We start from the raw sequence: 23,466 nt of genomic DNA, 5'->3' as shown, positions 1-23,466 counted from the left end.
AATTGCTTGAATGAAAAAGAGATATTAGGAGACAACTTAAGTACTTAAAAAATGAAGTTCCTCTAGTTGCATAATAACCCTATGCAAGACAGGAGGGTATCTGTATTCTGTAATCTCAACCTATCAGTCTATGAACACAGAGGGTATCTGTAATCTCAACCTATCAGTCTTTTTCTCCAGAATGCAAACAAGACTAATTAACAAAAAAAGTATTGAGTACACTGTATACATAGGATATGGTATTGTAAAACATGAAATAAATAGGTAGCTGACACTGTGAGTGAATTCTTCTGATTACATACATGAATAGTTGAAAAGAAGAATTTATCAGAAGTACTTAAGGAAAAGAAAAATATTCCAAGTTTCCGAGTCATGTTACTTAACTAGAAAATTATTAACCTGTCAAGATCTTTGATTCAAACTACACATTGAAATAGAATGAAGTACATACTAGTTTTGTGCAGATAAACCATTTAAAACATAAATATAGCACTCAATATCTTTCCTATCATATATGCCAAAGGTAAAAAGGCACCGATTATAGCACCTGGATGTGATCTTTTGCCACAGCAAGCATATATGATCTGCATTAGCTATTAGGCTGCACATAAAGAAGAATTTTTTATTGAAGGTAAGTACCTTTTTTTTTTGAGACAAACCGGGCTAGTGCATATTATTAATCAATGGACAATTTGTCCATGAGAACATACGAAGAAACATTAATGGGACAATGATTTTCTCATACTTGTTCCGTACCAAATGGCACTAGCCTAGCAAGGTAAGTACTTCGATAGAAATTCTGCAAGACAATTGTATTTTAAACGATAAAAATCAATACAGTTTTTATTGAAGGTAAGTACTTGGATAAGTTAAAGATTCAAAAATGCTTGCTGCTTTGATCATTTAATTGTAATTTAAAAGATGACAATAAAAAAACCTCAGAAAGTCAAATCTTTTCAGCCACAAAGATGAAAGTTACTTGTAAAAACTAGTTATCGAGCCCCCGCGCGCGATGCGCGCGCTTCGTATGGTTAATCGGAAAAGTTTATTTTGGCGCTTAACGTTAATGTGTAATTAATTTGTTGTATCTTGACATAGTGTTTGTTGCAATTTATAAATACAATGTTATCATTATATATAGATTAATAAAGTTGTATTTGTTTATGTAGCAATAATTTATAACGTGTAGTATAATTATTGTGTATTCTTGTCAATTCATAATGTAGCAATAATTTATAATGTGTATGTTAATTATGTAAATAGTGATGTTGTTGCATTGTTGTATCAAATTAAGGAAAGATGATTCTATACTCTTGAATTGTAAGTTGATTTGGGCTTAAGCAAGTACATCGCTGAAAATTAGCCAGCCGTGAGATAAAATCGGTTCAATGCGGGCAAAATTTAGTTTGTATCGGTCAAATTGGCTAAAATCTCGGCGTTTTGAAAAACACCGCATCAAAACAATCTTCGGCTCAGGTGAGCTTTGGTTCGGGGAACATTCTTCGGCTTGGATGGGCCTCGGTTCGGATGAACCATTTTCAGCTCGGACGAATCACCTTCGACTCGGATGAATGACCTTCGGCTCGGATGAACCACCTTTGGCTCGAACGAGGTTCAGCTCGGATGAACCACCTTCGGCTGGAGTTACAGTCGACAATGGTCAGGAGTTTTAACCTCGGCAATGGTAAGGAGCTTGAACTTGGCAAAGCTTGCAAAGGGATGAGCTTTGGCTCTCAAACATGGTATGTGCTTAGGTGAGCTTTGGTTCGGATGAACCATCTTTGGTTCTTGCTGAAACACCTTCGGCTCACCCATAACATCATCAGCCTGGGCTGAATTACCTTCGATTTGGCTGAAAAACCTTTGGCTTGGGCTGAAAAACCTTTGGCTTGCCCAAAACACCTTCGGCCTAGGCTGAAACTCCTTCAGATAGTCCTCCGTGTCTTCCCGTCAACGTCCTGCAAAATCAACTCTCACTCCCTTTAACAGACGATGGAGAAGCAAAGCATCAATGGCGGAAAACTACCGGCACCACGAAAAAAGCTACCAAAAGAGAGAGTATTCGGAGCAAACGATGTTCAATTATTAGAAGATGAAGCAAATCAGCTAATTAATTTGTTGTATTTTGACATAGTATTTGTTGTATCTACAAATATAATGTTATTATTATATATGGATTAGTAATGTCGTTGTTGTTTATGTAGTAAGAAATTATAATGTGAAATTTAATTATAGGTCGTTCTATTTTATGTGAATGGATTGTTTTTTTTTTTTTTTTTTGTTATACCAAATTAATAAAAGATGATTTATGTTTGCAATTATTAATTATTTTAGTCGGATCTGATCAATGTGCATTTAAATTTGGGTTAAATTGTGTTTTTTGTATGGTCGATGCTCCAATTTTTCTCTTTCTCTTCCTTTCTCTATCTTATCCTCTTTCCTTCATAACCCATATTTCTATCTCTCCTATTTAATCTAACTTTTTTTCTCCCGACCTTTATCCCTTCTTCTACCCCCCCTATCTCCTTTGAACTGGTATCTCTATCTTTCAGCTTGCCCTATCTCTTAGCCCCTCTTTGTCACTCTCTTTAAACCCTTCGCTTCCTAGTTCCCTTTCTCTCTCTCGATGATTATCTCTATTTTGGCCCTTGTTTTTCTACCTATTTTTCCCTTTCTCTTCTTCTCCCCTTCTTCCCTCCTCTATCTTAAGTAACCCTAGACCGACTAATCCCGGACTGAGTAATTCTTCAAGTAAACCCTGAATGAACCCTCAAGTAACCACTGACCGAGTAACCCCTGACCGAAATCTTTAGGTAACCCTGACCAAATTACTCAAGTAACCCCTGACCAAACTCCTTAAATAACCCCTAACCTAGTAACTCGAGTAACCCCATACCAAGTAACTCAAGTAACCCAAGACCGATTAACTCCTCGAGTAACCCTTGACCGAGTAATTCGAGTAACTACTGATCGAGTAATCCCTCAAGTAACCTTAACCGAGTGAACCTCTCGAACAACCCCTATCTGAACCCCAAAAGTAATCCTTGATCAAGTAACTTGAGTAACCTTTGACTGTATAACTCGGATAACCCCTATCAAAATAACTCGGGTTACCCTTGCCACAGAGCGTGGCTTGCTATATCAAAAAGTTTTTGTTTGATTATATATGTTGTGACAAAATCGAGTTCAAACAAGTAAGAAAAGATAAAACAATAATCGAAAATTATAGGTCGCACTTACTCCCTCTCTTCCTCTCCCTCGAGTCTCCTCTTTTGTTCTTTATTATTATATCATATACTCTTTCTCTATCCTTTTTACTCAGTCATATTCCCTATTAATCACTCTCTTTATTTCTCTTCCAACCCCCTTGCATTTCTTCTGTCCTTATATATATTTTTTTAGCCTCTTTCTTTCTCATCCTCTTTCCTTCATAACCCATATTTCTATCTCTCCTATTTTTTCTAACATTTTTTCTCCCGGCCTTTTTCTAGTTTACCCCTTATCTCTTTTGAACTGATATCTCTATCTTTCGGTCTGCCCTATCTCTTAGCCCCTCTTTGTCTCTCTCTTTAAACCCTTCCTCTTTCCTAATTCCCTTTCTCTCTGTCTCGATGATTCTCTCTATTTTGGCCCTTGTTTCTCTACCTCCCTTTCCCTTTCTCTCCTTCTCCCCTTCCTCTCCTCCTCTATTTTTTAATCCCTGACCGACTAACCCCGGACTGAGTAATTCTTCAAGTAACCCCTGAATGAACCCTAATTAACCGCTGACCGAGTAACCCCTGACCGAACTCTTAAAGTAACCTTAACTGAATTACTCAAGTAACCCCTGCCCGAACACCTTAAATAACCCCTTACCTAGTAACTCGAGTAACCCCTGACCAAGTAACTCAACCCATGACCGATTAACTCCTCAAGTAAGGAAAGAGGATAAGATAGTGTACCATGGTTAAATCATTATTGCATCTGACATTAGTGAAATCACGATTAAGAGGTTATGTTAATGTGGCTGTGAGTGATATTGTCTCTCTCTATGATCGTTTGACAGGTGTGGAGTATGTGACAAGCTGTGACATTTAGATGAAGATTACAATATGAATATAGACATGGAGTATGTGACAAGGAGTTTAAATCAGATTACACTTTAAAGCATCCAATACTAATTGTTTAAAATTTTAAAAACTTAGTAATTGCAAACACCTTATTACTTATGCTAAAAAAATTAAACTCATTGCAAAGCATTATACTTCTTACTAATTGATTACATTAATGAAAATATAACTCTTTGAAATTAAGTTAATATATTATTCCCTTACCAAAAAATTAGGAAAAGTTTTAAGACTATTGAATTTTTTTATGTACATTTTCCTTTAGAACATTTGTCTTAAGATGAGTAGGTAAAAATAGAACATATTACCACAAATGGTTATAACTACAATTCTACAAAACCGAACAAAGGGCTACATCACCCTTGTTTAACAAACTAATTACCCTAGTAAACTAATTATAGTCGCGTGGTTAAAATGTTGATTATTCAACCTTTGTTGCAGTTTCAGCTGCATCTCCATCTAAAAAAAGTCGACGTGGAATAACTGGAGGAGACATGAGTCTTTGATCCCAGATAGTTGTAGATGTAGAGGATAATTTCTGATTCTTTATAGTTGGAGAAATTAATGACATTTGGTGTATAGTGACAGAAGATACTGCTCCAGATACCCAACTTCCAACTCTAGCACTGCAATTTCCTTTATAAAATTTGTTGCAAGCTGAAACCAAGCAATAGGCATAGAGTGAAGAAAAATTAGAAAAAACAACAAACTAATAGTACAATCCAAGAGAGGTTCTAATCACACATAAGCACCAAACTTAAAGAGAGTTTTCTTTTGATTAGTGATACATATGCTTCGTAGTACATACCTTTGGGACTGTAGAAGGTTCATTTTTCTCGTAGGAGGACACTCCAGAACCTAATGCATTTTCTAAAGCACACCGAACAGCGAATTGGTCCTGCAACCTTTTCTTGTGTTGTAGAATCTAGAAACAATGTCAAGATAGAAAATAAGTAATCGACAATCTGATAGAGGGATTTTTGAAGAAAAGGGACCTCAATGCAGAAAGTTCGTTTAAGCATAATTCACTTCTGAGTTCTGACCTCTTGTTTCAGTGAATGAGTTTAATCAACTAAAATAATTATTTTTCATCTAAAAAAACAGCCTTTTTAACTAATTCTTTCATCAATGAACATATATTTGACCACAACATCATACTAAAATATACTCTAGTAAAACAGAAAACCAATCCCATGTTTTAGATTATGTTAGCTAATAAATTTAGCATTAGGCCATATATTTGAAGACATGATTCAACCACAATTCACACCCGCAAGGAATAAATCTTCATCCATATAAAAAATTAGAAGAAAAAAAATGGGGAGAGAGAAATAGAACCAAATCTGAATTCTGATCTTGCACAATAATGCTGTGTATTATCCATAGTAACCAGAAAATCGTGGCCATCCCAGAAAAAGATCCCACAAAATCAAACCTATCAAAGCATCACATTATATGGAAATACCTAAGCAACTTTCACGAATTGAAGCTTAGTTTTGTTCGTCAAAGAAAACACCAGTAGTAATGAACACAATACCTCTATGAGTTTTGAGTCACAGAGAGAAAAAACCTTCTAAAAAACACAATGGATCTCGTGTTAAGAACTTGATATTCAGAAAAGAGTTATACACAAAATAATTTCTTATTTACAATAAACTCCATGCATTGACTTGCTGCCACTAACCTCTCCCATTTCAAGCACCTCAAAATCTCTAATACTACTTTGTATTTACAATAAACTCCCTGCTTTCCTTCTGTATATATGCAACGTAAGACCTATCATTATTGCCCTGTCATATATTGCGTATGCAGTTGCTTTTCGACAATTGAAACTAAAGAGAGACAATTGCCCTTTGCGACCCCTTATACACCCATAATCAAAATCACCATAAACTCAAACAAGATTGAGAAACAGGACACTCTTTGCATTAATATCATTATCCAATCAAACCTACAAATTGCTATCCCTACTATAAACCTTCAACCCCAATTCAAAAACTGAACATTAAAGGTGCAACATCAAATATGCATCCATTATTCGAATGCACTCAATTACCAACTTTGTATGCATTCAAATGACAAACCCTTTCTAATATTAATTACCATCAAATTTATTCATGAAAGCTATCAATCAAAGCTAATATAAATCAGAAAAATTGAATCAAAAGACTGCATATCAATCGAAAGCGGCAACATCAATTCGAATTCCAAGCTCACAGAATCGAACATCAACATCCCATGCTCTCAACAAATCACAAATTCACTATAACATACTTCACATAATTCAATTCAGTCAGGTATCCACAAATTCAATAAACATCCTAAAATCAACAAAACTTGGCAATAGAAATATCAAATAAATCCGAAAAAACGAAACCCTAATAAATTGGAAACCAAATCAAATCAATCCAAAAGTAATCCAAAAACAAAACTGATGAAAAATTAGTGATTTGCATACCATACCCCATTTTGTCCCGGCAATTAGGTAACGCCAGAATAGTGCAATGCAGTGAAACTAAAGCATGGTAATTTAATTGAGCTATGAGACATACAGTCAAGTGGAGTACATGTCATCAAAAAATTTATAATAAAAACAATAAAGCATCAAAATTAAAAACACATAGATGTGTAGCTAGCAGATATAGCCCAGGAAAAACCTCTTGCTTCCATTAAAGAAGTCTCGTCATCTTGCTGCAAACCCAAAAAAAAATCGCCAAGCCACCTACAAATCTGTTCGAATTTCACAAAAAAATTGCAAAACTTCAACTGATCTTGTTTCTCAATTAATCAAAGTGAAATTCCATCAAATCCACAGAACACAAATATCAACAACAGGAAAAAAAAATTCTAGAAATTAAATACAAAAACCAGGTCGAACTACCTGAGTTTTATTCACCTCAAACTCGAATCGAGCAAACCTTGCTCCATCTTCCTCCTTCTGCCTATTTCAGAGAGAAACAGGAGGAAACTACTTCACACTGTAAATAATAGAAACTGAATTTATCGGCATGAAATAAAAAGAAATGAAATAACAAGCTAGGAAAAAGAACATACTTATGAATTTACTGCTGCCATTGCTACAACCATAGAAAACTATAGAATCTCGAGACCTCCAAATATCATGATTAGAGTTTCCTCCAACATCCTACATTTCATAAAATAACAAAATCAAAAATCATATCCAAGCAACACCCAAAAATCACAAAATCGAATTCAAATAATCGAAAGACAATCAAAAGCCCTAACCGTAACAGAAGAGATCGAAACTCCGACGGAAGCATCATCATCCTTAACAAAACACAAAAAACACATGTATAAACAAGATAACAATTTGAGAGTGAAATCGAAAACACTTGTATAAACACAAACCCAAATCTCGAATATATAACAATTTTAGAAGAGAGATTACATTGAGGAGGTTGTTGAGGGTGATGAAAATCGGGAGGGAGATTAGTAGAAGCAGCAGAAGAATGTCGCATCATAGTAGGAGGAGTGAGGTGGAGGTGGGCCCCGGTGAAAGTCCATTACAGGATGCTGTTGGTGCTGCAGAGGAAGCGGCGGGTGCTGCTTGTACTACAGCGGAGGATGCATGTGTGATGGTGGTAAGTGTTGCATGTGGTGCGGTGGTGGGCCTTGCTGTGGCGGTGGTTGGTGCTGGTGATGGTGTTGATCGCTCGAGCAAAGGCGCTTTCTCGAGGCTGGAGTACTTCCCTGGTACCTCCGAACACTTACGTTTCGAGCGGTATCACTACCAAAGACAACAATCCCTACATTCTCATTCTCAAGATTTAAGGCTATTCCGCCGACCACCAGGCCGTGAGGCTTTCCCAGGCGACACTGCAGGTGTTGGTGTTGCTGCAGGTGTTGTTACAGTTGCGGGGGTGGTGGAGAGAGAGAGGGGTGGGATTAACTGATTAAGAGATGGGGGTGAGATAAAATTGATAGAAAATGAAGAAATTCCAGATAAATAGAGGTAATTATCAAGTTGATGAGAGAAAAATGAGGAAAATTTTGACAATTATACCTGTAAGTTTTCGTTCGGAAAAGGACCAAGCTGTATTTCTTCAAATTCTTCTGATTGTTCAGCCACCGTCCTTGGGTTTCGCTACTGGCTGCTCCATTATTCACGATTGTAAAGCATCCCACCTAATAATCTATTTTGAAGAAATTTTAAGGCTCAAATTCATAAATTATTAACAATATCAAACATTCCCAAACCATGCACTTAAATCCCCCCAAAATCCCAAATACAACTACTGTAATAAAATGATTCACTATTTTCTTCTTCCGCAATTCAAACAACTCAATTGCAAATGAAATTTGATGATTAATAAGAAGAAAGAAAATCTTACCCGAGAAGCTACTTCAATAGAGCAGTGAAAACCCAGAAGCCGCTCCAATGCAAGTAATGTCGAAGAGTTATTTGTAGGCTTCCTCAACACACGACAGATGAAAATGGCCTTCCCCGAAAGAACAAGAGTGATAAAGGTCTTCCTTATTGCTACTCACGACAGATGAAAATGGCCTTCCCTGAAAGAACAAGAGTGATAAAGGTCTTCCTTACTGCTACAAGGTTCAGGTTTCCTGGACTTAAGAGGTGAATTAGATGGTTGCATCGATGTAATATGAAGAAATCAGCAGAACTAATTCAGTTGAAAAAAAAACACAAACCCAGAACAAAGCTTGCAGCTTTCACACATTTCTATGTACCCAAAACCCTCAAAAACAAAAAAAAAAAATCCCAAAATTAATAGATGGCACAAGTTGGACCGAAAAGAAACCCAAATTGATGAACTCGAAACCCTAAATAAGCGAAAACCCCAAATTGACTATACATAATTCAACAGTATAACCCAAATAACCGAGTATAAACCAATCAATCAAAAGAAAATGCGAAATCAAAAGCCACATTTCACCAAAAAAAAATCTCAAATCATCAAAACATAAAACCCAATAATTTGAAGATCAGATTCCCGATCCAATCAACATAACCAGCTCCAAAACCAATAAAAATAAAATCAACAAAATTTAGAATCAATTTGAAACAATCCAAACCAAAATAACCTGAAAAAGGAGGGAGATCAATGACCATGTTTCTGGGCATGCTCAAGATAACGACGTTCCTCGGGAAGAGCAACAGGGTAAGAGAAGGCCATACCACCAAAGAAAAAAATTGAAAGAGGAGAGTACCTCAACAGCCAAGAGACCATTCTTCAAGAATGGAGCACTACGACCCAAGGGAAATTGAATGCCGACCCAATCCCTTTCAATAATTTTCTCTAGCATTAGATGAGCTCGATCAATAACATCTGAAGAAAACCACAAAAATATGAAATATGACCCAATCCCTTTCAATAATTTTCTCTAGCATTAGACATGTACCGCTAGACCCTTTCTTTGCTGCCATGACCGGTCCACAAGACCTTCGCTTTGAAGATAGTAGATCTGCATGCCGCTTGTTCGTGTACAATACGAAAATCTATATGCAATTCTAACAGCAGAACTACCTCTGATATTAAACAACAGCAAGCAATCAGTTCCGTCCCTGAGCCAAGCCAAGAGCGGCAGCCGCCCCGGGCCCAGGGAAAAAAGGTCCATTTTCATGGTTCCTTCCTACATTAAAAGAACTGACAGTGGGTAAGGTGTTGCTGCGAAATTTGGACCTAAATTTTTTTACAATATTTAAGGCAACATAGCATAAATCAAACACAATAATCACCTTTGAATATAACATTCTCAATTAATCTAGTTGCAAACTTTAAACTCAAATAATTCTCTCTCCAACTTTCCAGTCGATTTTATAACTCGAAAAAATTCAATTTTACAGCTGAAATTGGAATAATTTCATACAATTCAATTCACAAAATTAACAATTAAATTAAATCATAGTAGTGTATTAAAAGAAAATTAAACTCGAAAAACACAAAATTTTCTACTTTAGCAACACAAATCGATCTTTATAAACCTAACTAATCATAACTAATAATTCAATAATCAACTACAGAAGAGCCCTAAATTGAGTATACTGAGAATTAAATCAAAGAAAAACCCTAGATTGTGAAATTGATTTCGATGAATTTATAAATCTTACCTCGGAAGCTAGTGAATGGAGGATGGAAAGATCAGAAGGTGCTTCAATGGAGATCGTGAACTGCGGTTGAATGGAAAAGTGAGAGATAAAAGAGAGAGAAAGAGATTGAGATATGATCGCATGAATTAGGAGAGAGAATTGAGGTGAAGGTGAAGGGAGAGAGAGGAACAGAGATCAAAAGTGAAATGAGTGGTAAGGAATAAAGCCAACAAAAAAGTAAAAATAAAAAGGGAAGATAAAGATGCATAAATAATTTGGCAGGGAGAGATTTGGGAAAGAAAATGGGCACAAAGGTCAAACCACCTATAACAACAAGCAAATCAATTGCAATACAAGGGCAAAATCGTAGTTGTACTTTTTGAGGGGCAAAATTGTCATCACACTATTACTAAGGAGTCTTTCATTTTGCAAACTTCTCACTTTTAATAGTTATAGATAAACCAGTTACATAACCTTGCTGAAGCGGGGGTCCAAAAGGCCCACCACCAAGCATTGCGTCTCTAATTCGATCATTAAAGCTGAACAAAATCTGGTACAGTTAGAAGAAAATCAAACTGACTTTTATTCTGCACAGATAGAAATTTACAAAGACAGCAAAGGATGATCAAATTTGATCGTTTGAAAATTTTCTACACTAATAAGACACAAGAATGAATGATAAAGAATTCAGTTAGCCCACTTCATACAGCAGATATGATTATATTCAGATATAAGTTGAAAACTACGAGCCGAAGAGCCCTATGCTTGCATCTTTGTTAGTTGTCTAAACACATTGCACTTGTCTAATCTAAGGAGACCTGGATTATCTTGTTATTGAAGATTTATAGCAGTGGGGTCTTGGGAGGCCACTCAAAACTAGTTTGGTTCTTGGGCGTAGGAGAGATAGAAAAAACAATTAATTTCGGTACATGTAACTATGTAAGAGAAATAAAAACTGAAGATAACCCTAGATAATGGTTTTAGTGTCATTACTATATAATTGACGACATACCAATTCACTAAATTACCTCTTTATGCATATTATCAACATTTATTATTCATAAATTTAAGGTTTAACCAACACAATTTTGTCACAGAATAAAAAAAAATCCAATCATTGAGTTTTTGGAGACGAACATTTCACATATTAATATGCCTTCCAATTCCTGTTCCACCAAGATTCAGTTAATCCAATCATTGAGGAGCATAATGTCACGTCTGAAAAAAGTTGTCAAGATAATCAGAAGTTCATATGTCAATGTCATGGTGATCTTGCTGCCAGCAAACTCAACTGGTCAAGCATCATCTCAGCATATCGCATCGAACCATTGGACTTGGAAGCAATGAACACCAAATCAACCTGATCAAACACAAAAGCAGCCTGATAAAATAAAGAAATCGTAAAAATAGATGCTGCAAAATAGATTAAAACATATCAATACTCCATCAATTGAGAAACAAAAGCATAAAAAAATGAAAAGATCAAACAAATTAATATGAAAAACAGGTTTAATAAGATCAGAGACATCCAATCACAGTTGTAATATAAGGTAAACTTTAGGCTGATCTAAGCAACAAAAATGTAAGGTAATTCAAAAAATTAGCATGATTTAAAAAAAGAAACACAAACAACCAGCACCTATCTAGCATTATCCTGTATGTTTTCCAACTTTATTAATTCTGAATAGATATTCTTCTTCCTCATCATTATATTTCCAGTAAAAGAAAGGCATGCCTTCTTCCTCAATTCTCAGAAAATCAAATTTCCTACACCTACAACCAACCAACCAAGCAACACTTCACTTCCACAATTCCCAGGAAGCCTAATTTCCCATGGAATTAACTTCGACTCCCAAGCAAACAACACCTTTGTTTTCCTACATCATAGGTAAATACTTGGTTAGTTGGTCCAAACCCCGAACAAATAATAAATATAATCTACAAATTTATTACCTAATAGTGTGGGCTTTCCATAGTAGATGCAATGAAAGTCTTAATGCTGCCAAAACTGTGGAGTTAATAGTTTGCAAATGGGGTCATGTAATGAGCATATTTCTGCACAAAATTAATAATGAAAAATCAAGTTTTTAGGGACATATTTCCGCACAAGTTTAATAGCCTGCATTTCACCACAAATGTTTCAAAGGCCAAGAGTAAAGATAGGTGTAGCAATACCTTACATATATCGCCTGCATGAACTAGGTCTCTTCAAGGGGATGATAAGTTACAATTACCAAAGCCATGAAATTGTACCTTACATGCTTATGTTCTATGTTATGTCCATCTGTAGCAGATATAAAAGACAAATAAAATGAAATCACCTCCTGCCAAAGAATGGTTTCATTAATTCCCTTTCCACCATGCTATCCTCATCACATCTCAACTACTGACAGTCTGTTGAAAAGCCATACTAGTCATCTCTTCATAAACTGTACAACACATGACGAAATCTTCATGAAGGTCACCCTGCCCATAAGCAATGTCCAAGCATTCAAATTTCAGTTTAAGAATAGAATTTCAAAATCATCTTGTGGCACACATTGATCTACAGTGCACCTATTGCTTTTCTCTTATCATCTAAATTGTGATACTCGCTCAAGTCCCCCCCCCCCCATGACAGTCCTTTCCTAATGACAACTTTGCCTATTTTCCTGTCAACACTTTATGACCCGGATACAATGAAATGCAGAGACTTTAGAAAGCCGAAGGCTTTATGATCGGAGAAAGGGAAGGGGCGTGGTTGGTGTGTCACTAGATCGGCAAGGGAACCCGTAGGAAGGCGAGTTACGTGAGGCCGAAATCACATCAGAAATCGCATTATTTCAATGTATCCTCATGAAGCATACTAATATAATAGTCAGTGGCGTGCACAGAGGGCACATGTTGATCTCCCTACAGTTCTATTTGGCCAAGTTCAGAACTCTAATAAACCTCAATCTCTTACTAGACCCAACCAATAGTTTAGACCTCTTAGGATCCAAGACCAATGGTTTTGTTTTTTTTTTTGGGAAAGCAGTTTTTACAATCGCAACCCCCTGCCTTCCTCAGATGTCAAAAGTTAATAGCAAACATAAGGAGCAACACTTTAGCAGGATAAGAGCATGGACGCATGGTTAGATATGTCAACTGGAAACTAAAGTTACATGTCTACAGACACCATCAAAAGGGTTACGACACATAAGTGGACCTGCATACCCAAAAAAACTACACTCCAAATCAAGTCCAAAACTGACAACAACGGACAACCACTTAAGTTAGTTCCAGAACGAAACAGAGACTAGACATCCCTTATAAGCATTCTTAAACCATAAAAAATGATCAAATACCCCAGATTATCACCATGTCCATTTTCCTAGTGCACAAAAGAGCATAGCTACACTGATACAAAACCATTTAAGACACGCCACTGCTGCCTATGAAACCATTCCCAATGTGCAATCGATTGATTCTTTATAATTTATAGCTTGGCAAATGACAGCTATTAAACTAAATGGCTTAACAGCTCTGATCCTGCAATGGCAATGGAAGAGAGCCAACCAATTACAATACATTCTGTCCAACGAGTAATTGACTATCATGAATCAGCAAAATTTAATTCCTAAGATAGTTGAAAACTGTGGACAGTGAACCAGTCAGATGAAGCAACCTTACCATTTGTGTAAAAGTATTCTGCACCTAAAGAACATTTTCTACCTTCTTCACTTGCACTCCTTTTGTAAGTTACTATCTTGCAAATCTGCAATCACAAAACTATACTTTCTTAGTGACTTTGAAGCAATGTTAATTACAGGTATAAATCATGTAAACTATTTTGCATACCATGTCATCGAACTCAGGCCTAGGTATAAGCTTTTTCTGGTAAAACCACAACCATCAATAACTAATTGCTCCACTGGATTTATAAATGTTACATGACATGGTTTGAACACTTCCTTACCACCATTGGTTCATCTTCCATCTATTCATCATCTCCATAGGAACTCTGCCTTTTCCTATTTATTTAATAGCCAGCATCATTACTAACAGCATTGGTAACTTCTTCGCCATCGTCACAAGGTGAGTGAATGCTGCATATTGAATACTTTTGAGCCACATAACCAGTCCTTATTGAAATTTTCCCAATTGAGCATCATCCATATAAGAGAATGCAATAACTCAGTTATATAATACTAGTCTTAGTAACTAATTTCATGCAAAATTTAAGCCTCATTGATGTTCAAAAGCATGAATTCAACTTCACATATATACTGAATTGCGCAATAAGTAAACTCGTTCATTGTCTAAATGAAAGGCAAAATAAGCCAACCGAAATTAGTTAAGTTCTAATACTACTGACCACAACTAACTCCTAAGGTTTGACAATTACATATTACTCCCAAACACACATCAAGTCCATTACAAAAAGGGTTAGAATAGATGAAAATTGACAAATTCTTTCCTAATCCAGTTTGCTAAACCGCCTTTGTTGTTCTCCCTTGGTCCCTTTCATTTATCTCCTTCCTTGAGCATCCCTAATGATTGAACATTGCTTGTAGCATCAAACTGAATCTGATCTTGCAATTTTGCAAAAGCAATCATATGTATAGGAAAAACATATTGATACATATGTTGCACTTCTTCAAGTGGACATAGTACCTATATTATAAAGGAAAAAAATATATTCTATCGTTACAAATCTATAATTAAATAGACTTAATATTGATAACAATAATTAAATGAAAAGTAAAATTCACTTACATTTGTGAGTTGGAAGGCGTGTCGATACATGTCTCGTAAACGAGTCAATCCTTGCTCTAATATCAAGTGTTCTAATCTCAACTGAGGAGTTGCTCCAATCATATGAGGAGTTGCTCCCATTACATTTGAACGCCGCCAGCTAGGATATGTAGTCCGAAATCCTTGAAAAAATTTGTCAGATTTATCCAAAAAGTCATTGTCGGCCTGTATTTGCGCATGTATCAGAATTGCATTTTTTGAATTACTAATAATATTTTGAAAATTTCTAGTTGTCGGCCTTGACATCTTGTAATTTTCAGCATCCGCAAACGCATCTTCAGCATCAGGATATATTACACATCGACCACTCTCCAAAGAATCATATAATTCAATGATATACTCGATTCTCATTCTATCATTCCAAAAAATCACATTTTTGAAAACCATATTAAAGTCTCTGTAAACAAACAAAAAGATCAATTAAATCAACTAAACTTAGAATCAAAATCAAATGTATATAAATGTCATTCAACAGTGAACTTTTCATATTTTTTTTTTAAATGAATAGACAATAATGAACTTTCGATTTAACCCGATCATGGCATAATGGTCATTATATAATAATAAAATTTTACAAAAATTAAATGTATACTTTAATTTGCATACGTAGCATATATTATATCATCATTTAACATACAACATAAATAAGGAAATATAAATATAAATAAATAATAATATGATTAACTCATTTTACTCACCCAAGTATATCATTATGACTAGTTGTAATCAACCAATCACCAAAGGCTTTCAGTTCTGAATATATGGTAGCTGAACCCCTTGCCTTATATTGTCCTATGCTTTTAAAAAACTTGGACAACTCAGTTGCTTCAAACATCCAATCATGATGCGCTTCTAAAAAAACAAAATCAAAATGAATGAAAAAAATCAATCAATCTTATATTATATTATTAAATCTTTTTTTTTAATAGCTTATATTATTAAATTTAAAAGAAATAAAGATGTACTAATATATACCTCTTTTTTCATAATTAGTAAAAACAACTTTATTGCCTTCACCAATGTACATATGCTGAGAATCCAATATGGGTCTAAAAGCTTTGTCTTTAAATGTTACAACATTCTTGACAATATTTGATATAACTTTTTTAAAACCCATACTAGCATACAAACGCACATTATTGAAGAATTTGTCCTCCAACTTGAAGCCTTTGCGAACCTTCAGGATTGGAAAAAACCAATTCGCATCAAATTCTGAGATTGGTTTGCCATCAACTACCTTAACCATTACTATATTTGGGTTGTTAGAACCCTCAAAAGTAAATGGAAAAAGAATAGTAGGAAACCACTCATTGCTCTCCATTTCTCTCAAACAATGATGGAGAGACTCCATTGATTCCAATTCAGTTAACCTTATTTGCTTGTATTGTAGTACATTATCACCACAACTAATGGAAATTCTATCTTCGGCGACTTGTGCTCTGTAATCATCGGGAAAATCCATAACCTAAATAATGCATACAACTTTATTACTATTTCCAATTAATACATTTCAAATCAAGAAAAAAAACAGTGATAAATTTATAAAACTAATGAAAGATGATAAAGGAGGATTGACGTGAATGTACAAATTCAAACTAAACACAAGCTGGTAATACAGAATTAATACATAAGACAAAAGATAAAATCGCAAAATTCAGTAGACATATCATATCCATGATCTCAAGAACACAAATGAAAGAGGAAAGTATTACTATTGCAGAAAAATCCGACAGACCAATTCGACATCAACTGCTGAAACCATGAAAAATTGTCAGTTAGACAATAAAGTTTGAATACATAAGGGAATATTTATATTGTTTAACTTTATTGTATTCAAACTTTATTGTCTAACTCGAGAATTTTTCATTGTTTCGGCACTTTATTGTCTAACTGCTGAAACCATTAAAATTCTCAAATTAGATGCTTTTTCTAATAATTATTTTGGTTGTTAAAAGTTTCATACACCTAATCTTTCTATCTAGTCATCACTATCAAACTTACCTTAGATATCCCTTTACCATGAAAATACTTATATAACTTATAAAACCCTATAAACAATATGTGTCAATTGACTTAATTGACTTCAATTACTCGCGACAATCTTTAAACTTTACATTTCCTACACGGCATCAATTTTTCCTTAGCTTTAAGGGAAGTTCCTTAGCAAACTCAACAAATTTCATGCATATGAAATATCGGGTAGTGCAATCCAACCTGTATAAGCTTAATAGTTATCAGAATCCATGAATAAAATACATGCAAAGGAAAATGCATGATAAAGAAGAACTGATGAACAAATTAAACTTAGCACAAGCTAGTTACACAATTATTAAAGAATATGAAATTACAAAAGTTCAAAAGATATATCTTATATATGCTTCTAAGAACAGATGTGAAAGACAAACTTCTTACCGAGAAAGAGAAAGTGAAGAATAACCGATGAATTAAGTAAGAGACTCCAACAACGATCAATAGTTCTCTGAAATAAGAGAAAGACTATAATTAACCAATCTCAAGCAAAAAAAACAACTAACCATTTAACATTTCATACGTGGAAATGATGGCATCGATCGTCACTTAGCTTCAAGGGAGGTTCCTTAGATGCTTTTGTAATTATTATGGTTCTGTAAAAATCCATACACCTAGGGGTTGTTTGGTTGACAAGGGAAATAATTTCCCATGGGATTTGACAAATTATGGGAATTAACTTCCCACATTAGAAATCCCATGAATTGTTGAAAGTTGTTTGTTATTCATGGAGGAATTTGCAAATCATGGAAATTTCAAGTTACCAAGGAGACACTTGGTAATTTAATTCCCATGTTTTGTGAGAATTGAAAATTCCCATGAATTTGAAATTCCCACATTTTTATGTTTTGTGGTGAACCAAACAAAATCCCAATATTTAAATTCTCATGATTTTCTATTTCCCCCATTTCTTTTATGCAACCAAACAACACCCTAATCTTCCTAAGTTAATAGTACCATGCATTGTCTTTTTTCCATCTCCTTTGAGTTCCTCAAAGTGTACAAAAAATCCTTGACTATTAAACCAACCAGAGTATCAAACATACACTCAAGCTATCCTATAACATGAAAATATATGATCTTATACAACTAATAAAACCCTTTAAACAATATGTGTCTTTTGACTTCATTTACTCTTTACCAACTAACCATTTTACATTTCATACATGGCATTGATCGTCACTGACATTCAAGGGAGGTTCCTTAGAATACTCAATAAATTTCATGCATATGAAATATCAGGTAGTGCAATTCAACTTGTATATGAGGGTTAATTACCAGGAAAATACTTGCAAAGGAAATACCATGATAACGAAGAATTGATGAACAAATTTCAACTAAACACAAGTTCGTATTATTATATAACCCAGAAAGAAAATATGAAACCGCAAAAGTTGAGAAGACATATGTCATATATGTTTTTATTATGAACAAATGTGAAAGAGGAATTTCTTACCTAAAGTGAAGAAGTATTTGATGAATTAAGTAAGAGATTCCAGGAGCAATCGGGCAGAAGAGAGTTCAGCATCAATAGTTCTCTAAAACAAGAGAGTCTATAATTAGACAATCCGAGAAAAAAAGTTTGAATAGAGAGGAAGGGGAAATGACTAATTTAATTCCTTGAACACCAAGTTATATAATTTAAAGTACAACCACAATGTGTTGGGCGACTACAAAGTACCAATAGTACTCAAGACTACTCAACAATTCTGCATTTCAAGTTTTCAACAATTCAACACCACAAATGACAAATCCACAATGTGACAAATTGACAATGAACAACATTACAACAAACTAACAGTCAATTACAAATTTTCAAGACTATAATTCTATGAAATTATAATTTATAAATCAATAAATGACTGAAATTAAAAATATAATTAATTAAGTAATTTACACAATAAATCAATAATGAACCACAAATCATCAATTCATTTCAATTTAATCAATCAAATGACTAAAATTATACAAAATTATAATTAACAAAACAAATTAAAACTTATAAAGTATAAATACCTTGCTGCTTCACTGCTTGGATGCTTGCTCAAAGCTCAATTGACGGTGGCTCGGTGAGTCGGTGCTCCGTGCTCGACTGACGACTGCTCGCCTGCTCGGTGGCAGCGCAGCGGTCGAGTTGAAGCCTTGAAGGACAGCAGTCGAGTTGGGCTTTTGAAGTCGAGTTGTTACTTGTTAGCGTCGTGCGTCGAACGACTGACTGAGTCACTGAATGTTGGCTGCTCCGGCCTCCAGCGTGGTTGCCGTCGCCGACGAAGTAGGCAAGTAGTGCTGTAGCGGCTGATTTGAGAGAGGGAATTAGGGTTTTGAGGTTTTCGTTTCAATTTCACGCGTTTTGGGCCTTTGGCCGTTTTCTCTTGTTTTTTGTTTTTTTTTTCCTTTTTTTTTAAATTTTTTTTTTTTTGGCACTGAGTCACTCAGTGTGCACACGTGTAAGTCCGCAACTGGTTGGGCTTAATACATGTATCGTGCGGAAACTTAAGTTAGAAACATCAAGAAAGCTATGAGTAAATTGTCATAAAGCTAGCATATAACAAGGTTTTACAAGATGTGTATTATATATGATGACTACAATAAGAAGCTCTAGTAAAATGTATAACAAATAAGACTATTAGTTACAAACTAAGTGCTTAAACGGTGCCTCCATTTTCTGAGTATAGAACTAGAATGACATTGAAAACTCAACAACGAAGGTTCTGAGCAAGTTGGTCGACTGCATAGGGGCCCTTAAGTGAAACTACTATAAAAGGGCCTTGGTTTTTTAATTTAGTAACATACTTTTCCTCAAAATATTGATTTTAGGTCTCAATTTAACAAAATTGAACCGGACGACTTTACTTTCAGTGTTAGCATTCGTAGTCTCGCCTCTGAAACTCAGTTTTATTCTATATAAGAAAAATAAAGTACATGCTTTCACATTTGGAGCAACAAGAACAACTACATGCTTTTGTAAATGTTTTGGTTGTGTAAAAACTCCAAACACACATTCTTTCTAAGTTTTCTTTTTTTGGTTCGACATTCTTTCTAGGTTAATAGTACAATGCACTCTCTTTTTTCCATCTCCTTTGAATTCCTCAAAATTTACAAAAAAATCTTTGACTAATATACGAGTCACCATTATCAAACATACACTTAACCCCCCTAACATGAAAATACCAGATCTTCAATGACAAATAACACTCTTTAAACAATATGTGTCTTTTGACTTCATTTCTTGCAACCAACCACTTCACATTTCTTACATGGCATCAATCTTCCCTTAGATTCAATGTAGGTTCTTTTGAAAACTCAACAAATTTCATACATATGACATATCGAGGTAGTACAATTCAACTTGTATATGCTTGATAATAATTATGAAAATCCATGACCAACATGCAAAGGTATTAATAGCATGATAAAGAAGAATTGATGAACAAATTTAAACTAAACACAAATTGGTATTACTGAATTAAGAAAGAATATGAAATATCTGAAGCTGAGAAGATATATCCTATATATATACTAGTAAAAAAAATGCTATTTATAACTCGCGAAGTTCACTTTTTGTAACTGGCAATTGATGGTTTCGAATGCCACCGTTACAATTAGTGAAAATTATTCGTAACCGACTAATGTTAGTTACAAATAATGTACTATTCCTAACTGGCTTAACTTAACGTCAATTACAAATAATCTATTTTCAAATTAGAAAGCATATTATTCGTAACTGGCATTAAGTTAACTGGCATTAAGTTACAATTAGGATATTATTAGTAACTAGCAAATGTTAACGCCAGTTACAAATAACATTTTTTCATATTTTTTTTTAAAAAATGGCAGTAGACTCCCTACTATGTCCCTAGACTCCCTACTGCCACCACCCACGCTACACTTTTTTTTTTTTGAAGCACCATAAATTATTAACCCAACTTTTATAATAAATACAATGAATATTAATCTAAACCACGTAAGGCCCAACTTAATCGACATTACATCATCAATTATACAATATAGAACATGATGTGCTTGTAAATTACAAATATGTCACCAACTATAAACTACAAAAGACATGTATGTCATCCAAAAAGAACAGAGTGATAAGAGATGATTTGAACTAAACAGAATAGAGCATTATTGTGATTTCTAAAACAGGACAATATGAGAACTTCTTGTAGAAATCATCCTCTCTTAAGTCAGTTCATCCTTTTAAAAGTGCTTGTACAATAAGCTTAAAATAATAAAGTGAAGAAGTAATTGATGAATTCAGTAAGAGATTCACAAACAATCAGGCACACAAGTTCAACACTAAACAGTTCTGTGAAACAAGAAGTAGTCTATTATTTGACAATTTATCTCAGACAAAAAAGTTTGAATAGAGAGGAAGATGGAAAGACTAATTCATTCCTTGAGCACCAAGGCTCCGTTTGTTTTCGATGGAAAACCATTTTTTTTTTTTGGAAAATATGTTTTCAAGGAAAACCATTTTCAATGGAATACGTTTTTGTAGAAAACATTTTCCATTCTTTGTTTGATTATGGAAAAATTTAAAGAGAAAAAAGAAATGGGAGTTAAAAGAAGAGGAACGATGGAAAGATAAAGCAAGGGGAGTAAAAGAATAGATTAGACTAGAAAATGTGGCATTTTTTTGCTTTTCAAAGGAAAATTGTTTTCCTTTTTCGGAGAGCGATTTTTCACCTTTAGAAAATGGCTCTCCTTCCTTAGCCAAAACAAACAAGGAAAAATGGAAAAGAAAAATCCAACCTTTGCACTTTTTTCTCCTAAAAATCCAAACTTAAGTTTATTCCACAAAAATTCAACCTTTATACCGCATCTTCTCCAACAAATCCATTTAACCTAAAACCTGTTAAACAAGTTAAAATGGATTTTTTTTTTTAATTATTATTATTCACTATCCTCCTACCTCCCCATCCCCCTTCCATGCCCACCATAACCACCGGTCCACCACCCCAAAAACACCTTGCCACCTAAAAATGCCCCTCACCCCTTGCTGCAGCCCTCCTGCCCCCCTAACACTCCTTGCTGCCCTGACCCCAGCCTACACCTTGAAACCCCAACATACACCTCTGTCGTATCTCCCTCGCAACCAGAACGCCGCATCTCAACCCCGACAAACCCCATTTCCCTCACTCGACCCTTGCTGCGTCGCATCTCCCTCACTCAACCATCTCCCTCGCACTCCCTCACTCAACCCCGACAACTACAGGAGCAGGAACATTCTCGATGTTTCCATTGTCAATCTCCTTAAGAAATTCAGTGTATGAGTGGATGGCTTCTTCCTTGAGGTAACCCAAAATACGATGGGCAAGCTTAGGAGACACAATGTAGGCGAGGAAGTAAGCATTGAAGAAAACACCCTGGACAGCAAACACTAGTGCACGTTCATATCTCCCTCGCGCTCCCTCACTCAACCCCGACAATCGCACTATCTCCCTCACTCAACCCCGACAACTACACCATCTCACTCGCTCAACCCCGACAACCGCACTATCTCCCTCGCCAAATAGAGCAGCCAGCAAAAATTAAATCTCCAATTCAGCCAATTCAAATTAATCGGAGAGGACTGTTGAGGTTTTGGGGGTCGGGTTGGGTTGCCGGGGAAGGAGAGGTGGGGAGGGGAAGGGGAAGAGGTGGGATGTTCTGATCAGGACGACGGCGTAAGGGTGGTCATTTGGCCGTCAAAGGGGGGTTAGGGGCTTTGATTTTTTTTATTTAATTATTTAAAATAATAATAGACCTATAAAAAGCTGACACGTGGCATATAACTTATAAAAACCGGTCACCAACAGGTAATGGATCTTTAGATGAAGATGGGGTATAAAGGTTGGATTTTTATAGAATAAACTTAAGGTTGGATTTTTAGGAGAAAAAAGTGCAAAGGTTGGATTTTTAATTTCCATTTTTCCAACAAACAAAGGATAAAGGTTAGGGGCATTTTCCTTTGTATGTTGGAAAAATGGAAAGGTGATTGGAAAGTTATTATTTAGGAAAATGTTTTCCTCCAAAGCAAACGGAGCACAAGTTATATAACAAAAAGTACAACCTCATGTTTATGTACAGGGCTATATATGTGTGTGTATCGTGAGGAGCGGTAAGTTAGAATCATGTAGAAAGCTTACATACACATTCTTTAAAAGCATATATAATTATATAAAGCTCTTACAAGATGTATATTATACATGATGACTAGAATAACAAGCTCTCACTAGATGTATAACAAATAAGACTCTTTTTGCATTAGTGTTACAAACTAAGTGCCTATACTATACTGTTAGTTCATCCATTTACCGAGTATAGAACTAGTAAGACATGGAAAACTCAAAAGTAGTCCATATAAGGAAAAATAAAGTACATGTTCTCGGGATAGTTATAGTAATTTGATAAACATTAGAAGCAACAAAAACAATTAGATGCTTTTTCAAAAACTTTGTAATTATTTTGGTTGTGTAAAAACTCCATTCACCTTTTTTA

At 35.0% G+C, this 23,466-nt stretch overlaps 1 protein-coding gene and 3 long non-coding RNA genes across 6 annotated transcripts; all 4 read right to left on the bottom strand.

Annotated features, from left to right (window-relative positions):
• Positions 1–6,568: 6,568 nt before the first annotated feature.
• Positions 6,569–7,126, bottom strand: LOC145563626 (uncharacterized). The gene is made up of 3 exons (XR_014094573.1): positions 6,988–7,126; positions 6,764–6,836; positions 6,569–6,645 (listed from the first exon to the last, which is right to left on the bottom strand). It is a non-coding gene; the product is annotated as an uncharacterized LOC145563626 (long non-coding RNA).
• Positions 7,127–11,564: 4,438 nt separating this feature from the next.
• LOC145563625 (uncharacterized) lies at positions 11,565–14,229 on the bottom strand. 2 transcript variants are annotated; one of them, XR_014094572.1, is made up of 4 exons: positions 13,996–14,229; positions 13,828–13,912; positions 12,130–12,642; positions 11,565–12,053 (listed from the first exon to the last, which is right to left on the bottom strand). It is a non-coding gene; the product is annotated as an uncharacterized LOC145563625 (long non-coding RNA). The 2 variants fall into 2 exon arrangements; XR_014094571.1 differs by having other exon boundaries at positions 13,828–14,229.
• Positions 14,230–14,385: 156 nt separating this feature from the next.
• On the bottom strand, positions 14,386–15,983 carry LOC145563624 (uncharacterized). The gene is made up of 4 exons (XM_081624063.1): positions 15,928–15,983; positions 15,651–15,804; positions 14,914–15,349; positions 14,386–14,811 (listed from the first exon to the last, which is right to left on the bottom strand). Exons 1-4 carry the CDS (start codon positions 15,977–15,979, stop codon positions 14,662–14,664), a joined length of 792 nt encoding a protein of 263 aa, XP_081480189.1. The 5' UTR covers positions 15,980–15,983; the 3' UTR covers positions 14,386–14,661.
• A 130-nt stretch (positions 15,984–16,113) lies between these two features.
• Positions 16,114–19,125, bottom strand: LOC145563623 (uncharacterized). 2 transcript variants are annotated; one of them, XR_014094570.1, is made up of 4 exons: positions 18,997–19,125; positions 18,437–18,516; positions 17,365–17,431; positions 16,114–16,417 (listed from the first exon to the last, which is right to left on the bottom strand). It is a non-coding gene; the product is annotated as an uncharacterized LOC145563623 (long non-coding RNA). The 2 variants fall into 2 exon arrangements; XR_014094569.1 differs by lacking the exon at positions 17,365–17,431.
• Between the last annotated feature and the right edge of the window lie 4,341 nt (positions 19,126–23,466).

Source organism: Chenopodium album, chromosome 10, assembly GCF_948465745.1.
Source record: "Chenopodium album chromosome 10, dcCheAlbu1.1, whole genome shotgun sequence".
Taxonomy (NCBI): domain Eukaryota; kingdom Viridiplantae; phylum Streptophyta; class Magnoliopsida; order Caryophyllales; family Amaranthaceae; genus Chenopodium; species Chenopodium album.
The sequence above is the reverse complement of the archived record's forward strand: the minus strand, read 5'-3'. Positions and strand labels throughout refer to the sequence as shown.